The following is a 14,699-nucleotide window of genomic DNA, read 5'->3' as shown; positions in this document are numbered from 1 at the left end:
CACCTGACAACGGAAGTGACGCACCGCCCCCTCCTCCCGGACGAGCTGCATCCCCGCCCCTTGCTCGTATCTACAGCCCACGGCGCAGGGATTGGGAGCCATCTTGACAATGGGCGGAAGCCTTCAGGCAAGAGGCCAGAATCCGATTGAGGATTGGTTCAGGGTAGGATCCGAGCCGATATCTGGGAAACTATTGGACAAAGAGAATTTAAGGGGCGGTACTTACTGCTTAGCTATGTCTGCGGTGAGGTGGGGCCGGAGGCACCGCCCCCGCCCCTACTCCACTGAGCCTCGCGTGCCCTACCCTCGCCCTCCCGGGTCTGGAGATGTCTGCAGCAGTTGAAAGGTCGGCCAGTTGTAGTATATTTCTCAGAAAAGTGGCTCTTCCTTGACCCCCATTTCTCTCTTTCTGGAGCTTTGTGCGGCGAGCGCTGCCGTGAGGCTCAATCAATGATAGGAATTCCTGTCATAGCCCTCACAATTCATTTCCCTCTGGGGCCCTCGCTTTTGTAGAAACCACGCTTCAGTCTGAAGATCCCTAGAGTCTCGACCAGGGAGGTTAACAGTGAAGAGTTCCTGTTAGCGATTCCAGCCACCTAACCTCAGCCCCTCCTGCTGCAGTTTCGGTCCCTTTCTCCTCCTCCTCCAGCAACCACGCCCTCCATGAATCAGCTTCTTGCACCAGCAGATGAGCCCTTTAAAGGGATTGCATCAGGCTGGTGACTCACTGGGGCCCTCTGAGAGCCTGGCTTCCCTCCGCTGGCATGCAGGAGCAGCTAGAAGGGCTCCGTGGTGGCAGCACAGCCACCATGGACCCACTCCTTTGTCTCCCAGGTGTGAGCCAGGGTGCTTGCTGCATATGACTGTCTAACCCCCGGGTGTCTTTCCAGCTGTGTCATTCTGTATCCATGTGGGCACATGTGTCCAAGCCTGTGTGCACACTGCTGGATTTCCTAGGGTGTGTGGCCAGGCACTTACGTGTATGCACGCATTTGTCATCTCCACACAGGCAGTGCCAGGACGTGAGAGTTGGTGTGAGTCTTGCTGCTTCCTCCTGTGTCCATCTCTTTGTCTCTGAATGTCTAGTGCACACTGAGCTGATGGGACTGAATAACAGTAGTAATCGAAACAGCTCCAGTATTATGTCACACACTGTGTTAAGCACTTTAGAGACATCAACGTTAAGGAGTCTGTTCACAGATGAAGCAGCTAGAGCTCTGAGAGGGGAAGTAAACCGTCCAAAGACACATACAGCTAATAATGGCAGGGCTGTGATTTGAACCAAGTCTGGCAGATTCCAAAAAGGCTGGATTTGAGTACTTGCTGTGTCCCTTACAAGCTGAGTGACTATGTGCAAGTTATCCCCATCTGTCAACATAGGGATAACACTTTGTGGGATCACTGTGAGGATCCAGTGAGTGTGGAAAGGGCTTTTCACGGGACCTGGCGCATAAGAGTGCTCATACTTCTCTCCGTTATCGAGCTTCAGTGCAGTGGGGGACAGAAAGTCAGGCACAAAGAAGCGGGCCCCAGCCCCCCAAGCTCCTCTCTCTGACAAAGTGAAAAGCCTAGGGATTCCGGAAGCCCTGACTGACAGGAATGAGTGTTGGGTTTTCCAGAGCTCTAATTATCAGCTAGATGAATCACTTAGAGCTGACACCACCATCCCCACCCTCAGGAGGCTCTCAGCCAATTCAAAATACAGAATTTTAACAAAGAGGAGGAGGAGGAAGAGAAAGAGAGGAGCAGGAGAGGTAATGAATAGAGAGGAAAGGTGCCAGCCAGAGGAAATGAAAAACTGTCACCAGGACACCAACAGGAGGAGACCGCTGCATCACACACGTGTGTGTGTGCACATGTGCGCGCACACACACACACACACACGGTGACATACTCTCCTGCTAGCTCTCCAACTCTGGGCATGCTGGCAGACGGTGCTGCCATAACAAAGTGACGCCTGTCACAACAGCATGAGATGGTTGCTTGAGGATGTACCAGCAGATCTGCCTATTACAGAAGGAGAGGAGGAGACCTTCAACCCTGGGGAGCTTCCTCAGGCTCCTGGAACCCAGCGAACCCTTCCTACTGGCTGACTTCTGACTTCTCTTTGTGGCCAAGCCCCTAGACCCAAGGTATGGCAAGTTCCGAGTGCCAGGCCCACACCTGGAGGCTGGGTACCACCACTGTGAGCAGAGGCACCGCTTATCTTACCCGGTTGCCAGCATCGGGAGGGCTGGGAGGCAGAATAGTGTAGTGCAGTAGTAAAGATCATGGAGTTTCAGGCATACAGACCTGAGTTCAAATCCCCACCCTCCTCTTCACTGGCTCTTCGACCTTGAGCAAGTCACCTCACCTCTCTGGGCCTGTTTGTTCATCTGTAAAATGGGGCTACTAATATAAACCTCCAGGGTTGTTGTAATGATGAAATGAGATGATTCATTCATTCCACAAAGATTTATGGAGTGCCTGCTATGTGCAGAGCACTGAGCTGGATGCTAGAGATCCAGTGGGACCAAACAGACCACAGTTCTGCCCTCCTGGAGCACGTAGAGCCCCTGGCACAGGGCCTGGCACACAGTGAGATTCAACAAGCAGTCGCTATCTGTGATGACCATCTTGGCATTCTGCCATTACCTTAATCACAGGACCTGGCAGATGCCTCCAACTTCCCCCTGAGGAAAGTGGACCTCAGTTTCCTCAACTGTAAAATGACAGAGTTGGATTGGATCAGTGATTCCCAACCTTCTCACCTTGAAAGCTTCTTTTAGTATTTTCCATCCACATGAGCCTTGTATCCGATAAGATTTTGTCTCCCGTACAACCTGCATCGTCATTTCTTCCTTTTTATTCATTACAGCCTCGCATTACTGCCATAAGAGCTTGTGGTCAGAAGGAGCAAGCCAGTGTGACCACCACGCAGTTGGTATAACTCCAGCCCGAAGCGGAGACCAAGCTAGCTTGGGTAACCTTCACGTACTATGTGCTGTTTCTCTGGGTCCCTCTGGAACACTGATAAGAACTCAAGGGACTCCTGCTGCCCTCAGGGACCCTTCAGTTGGGGATGCCAGACTGGAACTCACTGAACTGGATGCTCTCCTGCAAGTCCCATCCAGCTGAGAGCTGGAGATGTCACATCACTCGTGTGGCCCCCGAGGAGATCTGAACTTCAAGCCATAGGCCACCCAGCTCTCTTCAGAGCCCTGGGAGTCTCCTCCCAGGAGTCTCCTCCCAAATGAGAGAGCATCCTGTACTCTTCTCTCCAAGGCCTGGAGGGGAGGGAGAGGAGGGGGCATGCCATCCCACCTGAGCACTCAGAATTCCCGGGGGCTCAGTCAGCAACTGGGATCCCCACATCGGTGTATGTGCGGGCTTGCACAAAGGCTGCAGCAATGAGCACAAAACCCAAACTCCGATGGGACGATGACATTTTGAAATATGTTTTTCATCTTTTCCTTGGTGTCCCTCCACCCTTCCCTTGCACAGGTAGTTAGGACACTCTGCATACATTACGCCAGGAAACAAATGATACGACAGAATGCAGAGTTCATTTTTTGCTTCTGAATTCCAAGAGGCTTGCCTTCAGGGAGGAACGGAAAGAATTATCTGTGCAGATCCAAATTTAGAAAACTGTAACAAGGGGGACCTGGGAGACTGAGACTTTAGGGGGTGGTCCCTGAGAATAGAGAAGCTTCTCCTCAGCCTCTGAGCTAGAGGGCATCAGGGCCCGGGAAGCAGGAAGAGTTGTGCTCCTTTTCCTGGTGGAGCACCAAGAAGTAATAAAACCCTCTGAAGAAACAGCTGTGCGCTGCACTGGGGCAAACGGCGGGGCCTAACTAACCCAAGACCCTAGGAATTTCCTGGGCCTGAGTGGCCTGGAAAAAGTAGAGTAAGAATCTGAATACTGAGAGGGGGATGGGTCAGGAAGGAGCAACTCAGCAGCATCCCGAGCAGGCTGAAGACAGAAAACCAGTACAAAACTAGGACATCTCAGGGGACGCTAGTGTGACTGGACCGGACACCATCAGATCAGACTACCCTGCCCAAGCTTTGGCATCTTCAAAGGAAGTGCCCTAGAATTCAACCAATTCTGAGGAAAGTGATGGGGAACTCTGAATTGACTGCAATTAAGTTTCTGCCACTCTGGCTGAGTGAAGCCAAATATGAATTCAGTTGAGTTAGAGAAAATTCAATTTATATTTCTTACACACCTGAAATTGGAACCAGCTATACTCCTTAACCACAAGGCCCTGTATCATTTGCCTCACCCCCTTCCCATTTCTCCTGCCTCCCTCCCCTCTGTCAACAGTCACAAGGGTATTCTGTTATTGCCCCCAACCCCCAAGCTTTCTCACCTCAGGACCTTTGCACAGGCGATTTCCTCTGCCTTCCCTTGGCTGTTTAAATGGTACGCTCCGTCTCAGTTTTTTTTTTCTTTCTTTCTTTCTCTATTAATTTTTATTAGAGTATAGTTGCTTTACAATGTTAGGTTAGTTTCTGCTGTACACCAAAGTCAATCAGCTATATGTATACATATATCCCCTCTTTTTTGGATTTCCTTCCTATTTAGGTCACCACAGAGCACTGAGTAGAGTTCCCTGTGCTATACAGTAGGTTCTCATTAGTTATCTATTTTATACATAGTAGTGTATATATGTCAATCCCAATCTCCCAATTCATCCCACCCCCCTTCTCAGTTTAACTTCTTCAGTCCATACTTTCTGAAATAAAACCGCCTGTCTTCTCTCAAAGGGCCCTGTTTATTTCCTTCATGATGCCTATATGTTTACTTTTGTTAGTCTCCCCCTCCAGAACATCAGCTCCCTGAGAGCAGGACCTCTGTCTTGATGTTCCCTCAGTAGCTAGCACTGTGACTCAAATTACTTGTGGAATGAATGACCCGTGGCTTGCCATAGCTTGGCGGGCACCGAGCTCCCTCCACCCCTACACCTGGGCTCCTGCCAGCCTTTCCCAGCAATCCAGGACCAGATGCCAAGACCCATAACCTTGGGGCTTGAACACTTAGCTGTGCTCTACCCCAGGGACTCGTCATGAGTATGTCTCAGTGGACCCTGGTTCCCTCCCTCCCACCTGTCCTCCCAGTGCCTTGCCTCAGAACCATACAGACCCACTGGCATCTGTACACAACGCTTATGGAACATGTCCAGAGCCCCTCTTCCCAGCAACCCGTGCTAGCCCTACCACTTGGCTCTCTGGCCTGGGGGCTCTTCCTTGCTCTGCTCCCGATGTGAAAGTCTCAGACCTAGACCTCTCCTCCATCCTTAGGCCAAACTCCCAGCATGAGACCTCTTCAAGTTTGGGGGCATCTGCAGACACGTGGGAAATGTCTGCAAGGGAGGCTGTGTGCGGACTTCCCTCCGGTTCATCATTTACCGGAAGGGGTGGCTCTCTCCCCACTGGCTTTGAGAACATGGACGTTTCCACAGTGAGGAAGCCCTTTCTGTGCCTGCCCTCTGGTTTCTCTTACCAGCAGTCTTCTTCTTGTGCTGCTCCCCTTAACTCTAGCTGTCAAAGGGGCCTGGAAACTCAGAGAAGTGGTTTTTCTCCCTGCTAGGACCCAGTGTTCTCTCCGGAAGGCAAAGGGCAGAGTCTAAGTGCCTTCTGGGGCCTCTGGGAAATGAAGTAAATACAATAGGCAGAAGATTCATGGTGGGTGGGTGGGTGTGATAATGCAGATTCTCGGGTTCCAGGTTCTGTTTCAAATCTGGGGAGCCAGGAAGGTGGCTCTTCTAGACACATCTCAGTTGGTTCTGATGAGGTGGTCCAGGGACAACACTTGGACAGACTGGGCTAGAATGTGAATGCAGTGACCGTGGGCTGCCAGCGCCCAAATGAACACTCCTCTCCAATCTCCCTCAGGAAATGATTACCTCCTCTGCTAGATTCTAAGCCCCTCTCCAGAAGGGACCAAAGCTTATTGGACAATGTGTGCTCAGCAGAAGGCCTGGCGCATGAAAGCTGCTGTGGACGTTTGTTTGATGAAGACAAACTCTCTGGTTCCAGAGGACAGAGCCACTTCTACCGAGATGGTGGCAGGGCTGGGACGGCTGCAAGGCAGCTACAACGAAGGCTGGGGTTCTAACCCCGAGAACGCCTTCTTCCCTGAAGACCCAATGACTCTCAGAATCGGAGCCTGATTTCTTGCTGTGGGATGAGCTCCCACACTTGAGGGGAGGGCCCAGGATTACTCCAGCCTCTCCACCTCAGGAAAGGCCAATGAGACTAACAACCTCTTCAACAGGGAATCGGAACAGAAGAGCCGCTTTCCCCCTGACCAGACTGAAGGCCTCTCCTACATTCTCAAGCTTTGCTGCATATTCGTATCACCTGGGAAACTTAAAAAAAAATCCCACTGCCCAGGCCACACCTCATACCAAGTAAATCCAAATAGGTGAGGGTGAGATAGGTGATTCCAATGTGCAGTCATGCTTGCGACCCAGCACCCTACGACACAGGACCAACAGGGAGCCCAGCGCAGAGGGAAAAGCATGAGGCACAGACTTGTTTGCATCCCATTTAGTTTTGTGAGAAAAAAACCGCAATTACAAGAGAAGTGGGGATGCTCAGGCCGAGCACATTTAACAATCTTCACTGGGAGAGGGCTGAAAGCTATCTGACACATTCCCTAAACCAGTAAATCAGAGATTCAGATAAATAATGATCCAAAGGGGGGACTGTCATCTACCCCAAGGCCACAGACAGATAACTAGAATTCTGGGTCCCAGGGTGAGTCTGGGAGTGGGACCCTGTGAAAGGCAGCTGTGACAGGTGATGTCTGTCAGACACCACCTTCTGGACTGGCCCTCCTCCCTTCCCAGGTTCTGGGCGGGGAGGGAGAGCAGGCTTTGGCTCAGTAGAACTTTGGAGGAACCTGAGTGGGGACCAGGGCTGGCTGAGGGGACAGGCTCACTTATAGCTCTTGGAGGGAAATTCCCGCCGGCCTTTCCCCTTGCCGCCGAAGTTGCGCACCCGATGGATGACCTGCAGCTGCTGCTCAATGGTCGCGGTGATGTTCACATCATCGGGGATGTGGACGTAACGGACATTGCGGCCTGTCACAAACAGGTCATCCAGCTCGACCTGATGCCCCCAACGGTCCGTGTAGGTGACCTGGGCCAGGCGGATGTTCATGAAAGCATCGACGTTGTCTATGCGTCCGCGGGCCATGCTCTCATCCCGCAGGTCCACGGTGGTGACCTGGCCCTGGAGGCCCTGCAGCAGGATGATCAGGCTGTTCTCGGAGATGGTCCGCTCCTTCACTGAGTGGCTCACTGCCATTCTTCCACACTGCAGCTGCTCGCTCTGGGAGGGGCACACAGAGGGGAGCTGTGGCAGGCTAGCGGGTGCAGGTGCTAACTCACCTCCACCAGGTGTTAGCACGAAATCCCCAGCCCAGACATTCCCAAGTCTGCCCACCTCCCCAATTTCTGTGTCTATGGAGCACCCTTAGGTGCTTCATGTACACACCTCAGAGAATCCTCACAACACCTTGCAAGCCAAGGATCACTTATACTCACTTTATAAATGAGGAAAATATGGCCGGGAGAGGTTAAGTCACTTGCCCAAGGTCACACAGGTGATAAGCGGAGGTGCTGGGATTCAAACCCATCTCTGCCTGGCTCTAAACCCCACACCAGTGGTTCTGAACCCTCACTGTATGTTAGAATCATCCGCTGAGTTTTTACCTGGCTGCCACACCCCAGAGGTTCTGATTCATTTGGTCAGGGGTGGGTCCCAGGTATCCTATTTTTTAAAAGCTCCCCAGGTAATTCTAACGTGCATCTGAGTTTGAGAACCACTGCTCTCAAGTGTAGTTTACACCCTTGCTACCCAGGCACTTGTTAGAAATACAGAATCTCCAGGCTTTCCCCAGACCTACTTAGAGAATCTGCATTTTAACGTGACCCCAGGTGAACCACCAGTTCTCAATTGCCTGCATCAGAATCACCTGGAGAACGTGTTAAAACAGATTGCTGGGCCCACCTTTCAGTTTCTGACTCAGTCGGTCTGAGGTGGGGCCCAAGAATGGGCATTTCTAAAATATTCTCAGTTGATGCTGATGTTACTGGCCTGGGGCGCACTGAGAACGACTGGTCTACAGGATGCTGCCAACATGTAACCAGAAATTTAGATAATTGATTGAAAACAAGAAACGGTAGCATATACAGCACATATGTTTTGAAGGTAGAGAAACGGAGGTTCGACTCCCCACTCCACCCACACTCTGTAAACGTAAGACAGTTACTTAATGTCTCTGAACCTGTTTCCACGTCTATTGAACCATAGGCTAAATGAGGCTAACAAGCTCTCACCACACTGAATGTATTTTCCTTTGCTTTCGATTATGCCCTGATGCTGTATTAATGTAACTTTGTCGTATCTATCCTCCATTTTCAGACCCTGAGTGCAAGTTGGTGGAACTTTCTTTTCTTTCCTTAAGACCTCACTCAGGATACCGAAAGGGCTGTGCAGGGTGGCATTAAGTGTGGCAAGCTACCCATACCACTGACGAGAGGCTAGGAGCTGGGCCGGCCGACTCTAACGACCCCACCCAGGCTTCACCAGGAGTACGTGTCCAAGCAAGGGTTTGGGGCAGCACAGTGACTGCAAAGAGGCAGGTCTGGTCTTGAGGACGGCCACTTCCTAGGAGGGCGACCTCGAGCAAGCCACTTGGCTTCTTCAAGCCTGTTAGCCAATCCCTAAAAGGGGGATGGTGATCACCCTTTACTCACAGAGCGTGGGAGTGGGCTTGGGTGAGGAGCTACGCTCAGCAACCGGGAGGAAAACGCTGGCCCCGCTCCCGCCGCCTCCGCGGCTCCTGGTTCCCCAGCGTTCCGCCCCTGGCTCCCGGACCCACCGCGCGCGTTCCTTCCGCTGTCCCGCTGCGCGTCGCCGCCGAAACTAGCGAGCGCCTAGCCGGGCTGCTCCTCTCCCGCGGCCGAACTCAGAAGCCATGGCAACCGAGGGGCCGCTCTGCCCTCCCGGAGCATCGAGAGCGCGGCTGCGCGCAGGGCCCGCGACCCCGCGGTGGGCCCGGAACTACAATCCCCAGAAGGCCTCGCGGGCGCGTGACTCGCGCTCCTGCAGCCGCGGCCTACGTCATTGGATTCTCTCCTATTTTGGAGTCATTCTTCCGTTCAGCGAATCCGGTCGGCCCTCCTCGGCAGTTAGTTCCCGAACCCCCGCGAATACCGAAACCAGGGATGCTCAAGTCACTTCTATGAAGTGGCGTCGTATAGGAGGGTTCCGCATTCGCGGATACGGAGGGCCAGCTGTATTCATTGAACCTTCACCGTGTGTCGGACACTTTCCCGGGCTCTGGTCGTAGGGGTGACCAAGGAGACAAGCTCCGTGATCTGATGACCCGACCCTTAAATCTACTGAGGCGGGGGGAGGCGGGGGAGGCGGGGGAGTCGCCTATGAGAAAAAGAAAATTATGATAAAATTTCTTCAGAGAATTAAAACGGGTCAATGTTATAGTGACTGGGTGACTTTTTATTGGACGGTCAGGGGTGTCCTGAGAAGGTGACATTTGACATCTGAGTTGAGATGAATTACATGAAGCCAAGCTTGTGAACGCTAGGAGAAGAGCATTGCAGTTAGAGGGAACAGTTTGTGCAAAGGACCTGGTGCAAATGAGCTTGACAATTTGGAAAAGCGGAAAGGCCAGTAAGACTGGGAAGAGTAGTGTGACAAGAAGTCGGAGAGGAAGGCAACAGCCAGGGTATGTAGGATTTTGCAAGACAAGGTAAGGCGTTTGGATTTCTGGATGAGGAGTGCAGGCTCTGGAGGCTGTGCCTGGGTTTAAATCTGCCCCTTGTTAACTGTGTGACTTTAGACAAGTTAATTATCCTCTTTGTGCCTCAGGTTTCCTCATCTGTTACTGGAAGTGCAACGATAGGCCATCAAAGGAGAGTGACAGGATCTAATTTACATTTTAAAAGGTCATTCTGTATAGCCTTGGAAAAGCTCCTTATCTTTCTGCAGCCTCAATTTCATTAGAAAAAAACAAAACATAATGACTAACTCAGAGAATTGTTTTAAGGTTTGAGTGACCTTCATTAATGTGTGAAAGCACCTGGCACACAGGAGCTCAATAAGAGTTAGGTTTGTGTCATTCCTTTATCCTCTCATTCACTGGTTTCCACCTTCCCCAGGAGCCTTCTCTTTTTACCAGTCATCTCCAGTCATCACAGAGACCTCTCCTTATCCTAAAAATTGAAATTGTCTTTCTCCTCCATGCGTGCTACTCTTGTTTTCCTACCTTCCACAGTAGAACTTCTCAGGAGAGTCCTCTATATCAGTGGTTCTCCAGTTGCAGTCCCTTTTCCAACCTTACTTCTGTGTGAGACTGGATTTTCTTCATGTACTTCAGCCGAAACAACATAGCACAATGGGCTGAATGCAGAAGCAGATATGGGAATCCAACTGTCTTCTATTGTGATAGACATTAAAGAGATTTGCAAAACTATGAAGCAGTGTCACTCTTCTCACCATATTTTTTCTTTTGGAAAATATAGTTATTTTAAAATAAAAATATGTTAATGGGTCTGTTGTTATTTAAAAGAGAATTAATATTAAAATTTTAATTTCATAGATATGTGATTACCATATATATATATATACACACACACACACACACACACACACACACATACACACACATATATATATATATCCCCCACATAAACAAACACTTTTGGGGGTTTTCAATAATTTTTTTTTAAAATAAATTTATTTATTTATTTTTGGTTGCATTGGGTCTCCGTTGCTGAGTGTGGGCTTTCTCTAGTTGCAGCGAGCGGGGGCTACTCTTCGTTGTGGTGCGTGGGCTTCTCATTGCAGGCTTCGCTTGTTGCAGAGCACGGACTCTAGGTGCACGGGCTTCAGTAGTTGTGGCACATGGGCTCAGTAGTTGTGGCTCACGGGCTCTAGAGCACAGCCTCAGAAGTTGTGGCACACGGGCCTAGCTGCTCCGCGGCATGTGGGATCTTCCTGGAACAGGGCTCGAACCCGTGTCCCCTGCATTTGCAGGTGGATTCTGAACCACTGCACCACCAGGGAAGTCCCTTCAATAATTTTTAAGAGTACAAAAGTGTCCGGAGACTGAAAGTTTGAGAACTGCTGCTCTATCCTGAAGGCTTTCACCTACTCACTCACCTCACTGTAATCTGGCTTCTTCTCGAGTATTTTGAGTTCTACTCCCATTAACTTCTCTGAAGAAGGTTACTAATGATTTCCTTGTTCTTAAGAGAACCTCTATCTCTTTCTTAGTCCTTACTTCCATGATCCTTCTCAGTGATTGACCATACTGACCATCGTCCTCCTTGGTAATTTTTTTCCCCCCTGGGGCTTTGTATCACTTGGTTTCACCCATTTCTCTGATTGTTTCTTCTCCATCTCTCTTTTTTTAACCCCACTTCATTCTGCTCCCTAAACATGTGTGCTTTTTCTGGGGCTGTATTCCTGGCCCAGCTCTCTTCTTGGTCGAGTATCTCTTTGCCACCTACTACTATATGCTGAATTTCTGTCTACATCTCTAGCCCAGAGTGCTCCACAGAAGACCTCCATTTCCCAGCTGTCGCTTATTCTCACATGTGTCACTGGTACATGGAACTCAGCGTGTCTATAGGACAAGTTCATCAAGTCCTTCCCAAATGAATTGCTACTCTGAATTTTTCTATTTCTGTGGTTGCTACCACCATTTTTCAACTACCCAAGTTGGGCACCTTGAATAAGCTTGACAACTTCTATCATTTCCGGATTCACCCACATCTGTCACAGTCACTGAACTCTGAAGATTCTTTGGAATTTGTCTCCCAGCCTTCACTTGCCTTTTTATTCTGACTGCCACCATTCTAGTTGAGACCCTCTTTTTCTCATTTAATTCATTATAAAAGCCATCTTACTGGTCTTTGTGTCCCATGATCCTTTGCGAACAGATTCAAAGTACAGTTATGATCTTACTTACCTGCTAAGAAAAAAATCAATTCACTAGCAGAATAAAGTTTCCAGTGCTGACATTGATTTGATTCCAACTTACCTTCCAGCTGAATCTCCTTCAGGTTCTCTACCCAAACTCTCCAACCAGTGTTTCTTAAAGTGTGGTCTGGGAACCAGTTGCCTTAAAGTTATCTGGAATGCTTGTTAAACCCAACCCCATACCTACAGACTCAGGAGTGGAGCTCGGGGATCTGCACATCTAACAGTGTACACTACAATTGGAGACGTGCTGCCCTCCTTTCTAGTCAGACTCAGCAACCCCCAGACAAGCCCTGCACTCTTGTCTCTGCCTTTGCTATCCTGCTCCATCTGCCTGGGATCTTCTCTTTTTCTCTATAGATGTTAAGTCCAATCCCTCCTTCAAAGGCTGTCTCCATTGCTGTACCTTTCTGAAGTCTTCCCTGATTACCCCAATTGGGAGTGACGCTGATATCGTATTGCTTGGTATATGTTTGCTGGTTGCATGCAGTTTCACCATAGTTATTTACGTAAATCTTGTTTCTCCTGCTCATCTCTTGGGTGTTGAGACAGGGAGAAGGTCCTAAGAGGCACAAATGCTTCACCCTACAAATAGCAGTTGCGGGAGGGACTGGTTTTATGAATGTGGTGAGAAGGTGATGGGGATCTGAATGAATTGGTGGCAGTGGGGTGGAAAGAAGGGATGAGTGTTACAGACTCTGAGGGGAGCTAATCAGAATCCTTGGGGGCTGATGAAATCTGGAGCGTGGTTTGCAGAGGGGGAATCAATGATTTAAATTTTAACACTGTGTATCCAGAGAGGTGGTGGTCCACTGATAGGAATAAGAGGGTTGGGGGGTCATGCCTGTGGAGGGTATCTCAGTTTTTGGCTACTCAGCCACCGAACTCCTTTCCCATTCGGGGAAATCTGACATTCTGTGAATTTCAGTGGGAGGTGAGGTTCTGCTTCCCACTCCAGATGATTTAAAGGCCTTGTCAGGTATGGCATGGGCTTGTGACATAAACTCAGGCATTATCAGATTCTAAATCTGGAGCAAGTGACATGAACCCGCAGGAACTGTTTAGCCTCCGTCCTGGTGTCTGCGTCATCCAGTGCCTCATTCCTGGGGGTGCTGCTGGTGCTGCAGTGCTTTCCTATGCTGCCTGCCCTTCCTCGGTTCCTGGCCATTTCCCATGGTCCTTCAGTCTTCCTGACAACTGTGAGTTGCCTGAAGGCACTTTCAGTAGATTCCTTCTCTACCTAAGTAGCCAGAATTACTTCCAATGTTTTTTGCAACCTCAAACCCAGACAAGGGTCCACTTGAATTGAGTTCAAGAGCCTTGAATTTCCCTGTTCCCTTTAGATGAGCTCTGTTGTGGTTCTGTATCCCTTTGTCAGAGGATCACAGAATCCTGAGAGTTAGGGCGATTCCCTGGTCACCTGCTCCAACTTACCACCCAGAGTCCAAATTCCCACTCCACCCCCCCACAGATCCCCCTGTAACCACTGCCCGAGACTCCAGTGACCAGCAGCTCGCTCCTGTGCCAGCTGTTTTACTCCATTGTTGAGAAGTTTTGGGTAACTTCTACCCATCACTTCTGGTTCTTTTCTATGGAGAACTGTCTTATTTCGTATTATATTTAAGAAGTTTCTTCATGCCTTTCAAAAGTGAAATAAATGTCCTGAATAAATAAAAATGACGTCAGTGTTAGACACTAAGCTTAGGGTGATGGAGCGTCTCAGGGAAAGTGAGTCTGCAGTCAAGGTGAGGTGGGGGATACAGAGATTTGTGAGTTAATAGTACTGGTTGAAAATAATGGCCTCTCTGAAAAAAGGGATGCAAAACAATTTGCAGAAGAGCACAGACTGAGCACTGCAGGGCACATGAAACATTTGGTCAGCACGGGGCAAGAGCACTGGGGTGAGGGTAAGGGACAGGGTGAAGGTGAGAAATGGAGTGTGCGAGACAGATGAGGTGAGAGTGAGGATGGGGGTGGGGGAAAACGCCAGGGATGAAATAAGGATCCTCCAGCAGTTGCCCTGGCCGTTCTGACAGACTTAGAAACAGCTACGTTAATGCCTGCATCAAAGACGGGCCATCCTCAATCAGAAGCCACCGGGGGAGAGAGGAGAAGTGTGGTCAGAAATCACTAGGATCTGGGACTTTCCTGGTGGTCCAGTGATTAAGACTCCGCACTTCCACTGCAGGGGGCACGGGTTCGATCCCTGGTCGGGGAGCTAAGATCCTGCAAGTGGGCCTGGCGTGGCTGGTGGGGTGGGGGAAAGAAAAGAATTAGTAAGATTGGAGCCCCCGAGGCAAGGGTGAGAGAGTTTTAGGAAGAAAAGGGTCTTGAGCAGGGCCAAGGAGAATGGGGAGCAGAGAAGGTGGTGGGGGGTCCAGCAAAGTTGAGGCCTGGAGACTTGAGAAGGGACCTACCTGTGTAGTGGCAGGAGCTATGGGGGGCAGGAGGGAGGAAGGCGAGGCAGCTCGGAAGACTGTAGAGCTGGTGAGTGAGCTGAGGAGGCCCTGGAGGAGCAGAGGCCGTGCTGCATGGGAGCGGCTGGGACCGAGGAGCTCCCCGGCTGCCATTTGGTGAACTTTTAAAAACAATTAATTAATTAATTTTTGACTGCGTTGGGTCTTCATTGCTGCACACGGGCTTTCTCCAGTCGCGGCGAGTGGGGGCTACTCTTCGTTGCTGTGTGCAGGCTTCTCATG

The 14,699-nt window shown here is 50.2% G+C and overlaps 1 protein-coding gene across 2 annotated transcripts; it reads right to left on the bottom strand.

The window, feature by feature from the left end:
- Positions 1–6,519: 6,519 nt before the first annotated feature.
- Positions 6,520–9,085, bottom strand: LSM10 (LSM10, U7 small nuclear RNA associated). Of its 2 annotated transcripts, none has more exons than XM_030869169.3 (2): positions 8,751–9,085; positions 6,520–7,320 (listed from the first exon to the last, which is right to left on the bottom strand). In XM_030869169.3, the coding sequence occupies exon 2, from the start codon at positions 7,294–7,296 to the stop codon at positions 6,925–6,927; it is 372 nt and encodes a 123-aa protein (XP_030725029.1). In that variant the 5' UTR covers positions 7,297–7,320; positions 8,751–9,085; the 3' UTR covers positions 6,520–6,924. The 2 variants fall into 2 exon arrangements, with proteins under 2 accessions (XP_030725029.1, XP_030725035.1); XM_030869175.3 differs by having other exon boundaries at positions 8,876–9,085.
- Positions 9,086–14,699: the final 5,614 nt, after the last annotated feature.

Source organism: Globicephala melas, chromosome 1 (genome assembly GCF_963455315.2).
Source record: "Globicephala melas chromosome 1, mGloMel1.2, whole genome shotgun sequence".
Classification (NCBI taxonomy): Eukaryota; Metazoa; Chordata; class Mammalia; order Artiodactyla; family Delphinidae; genus Globicephala; species Globicephala melas.
The sequence above is the reverse complement of the archived record's forward strand: the minus strand, read 5'-3'. Positions and strand labels throughout refer to the sequence as shown.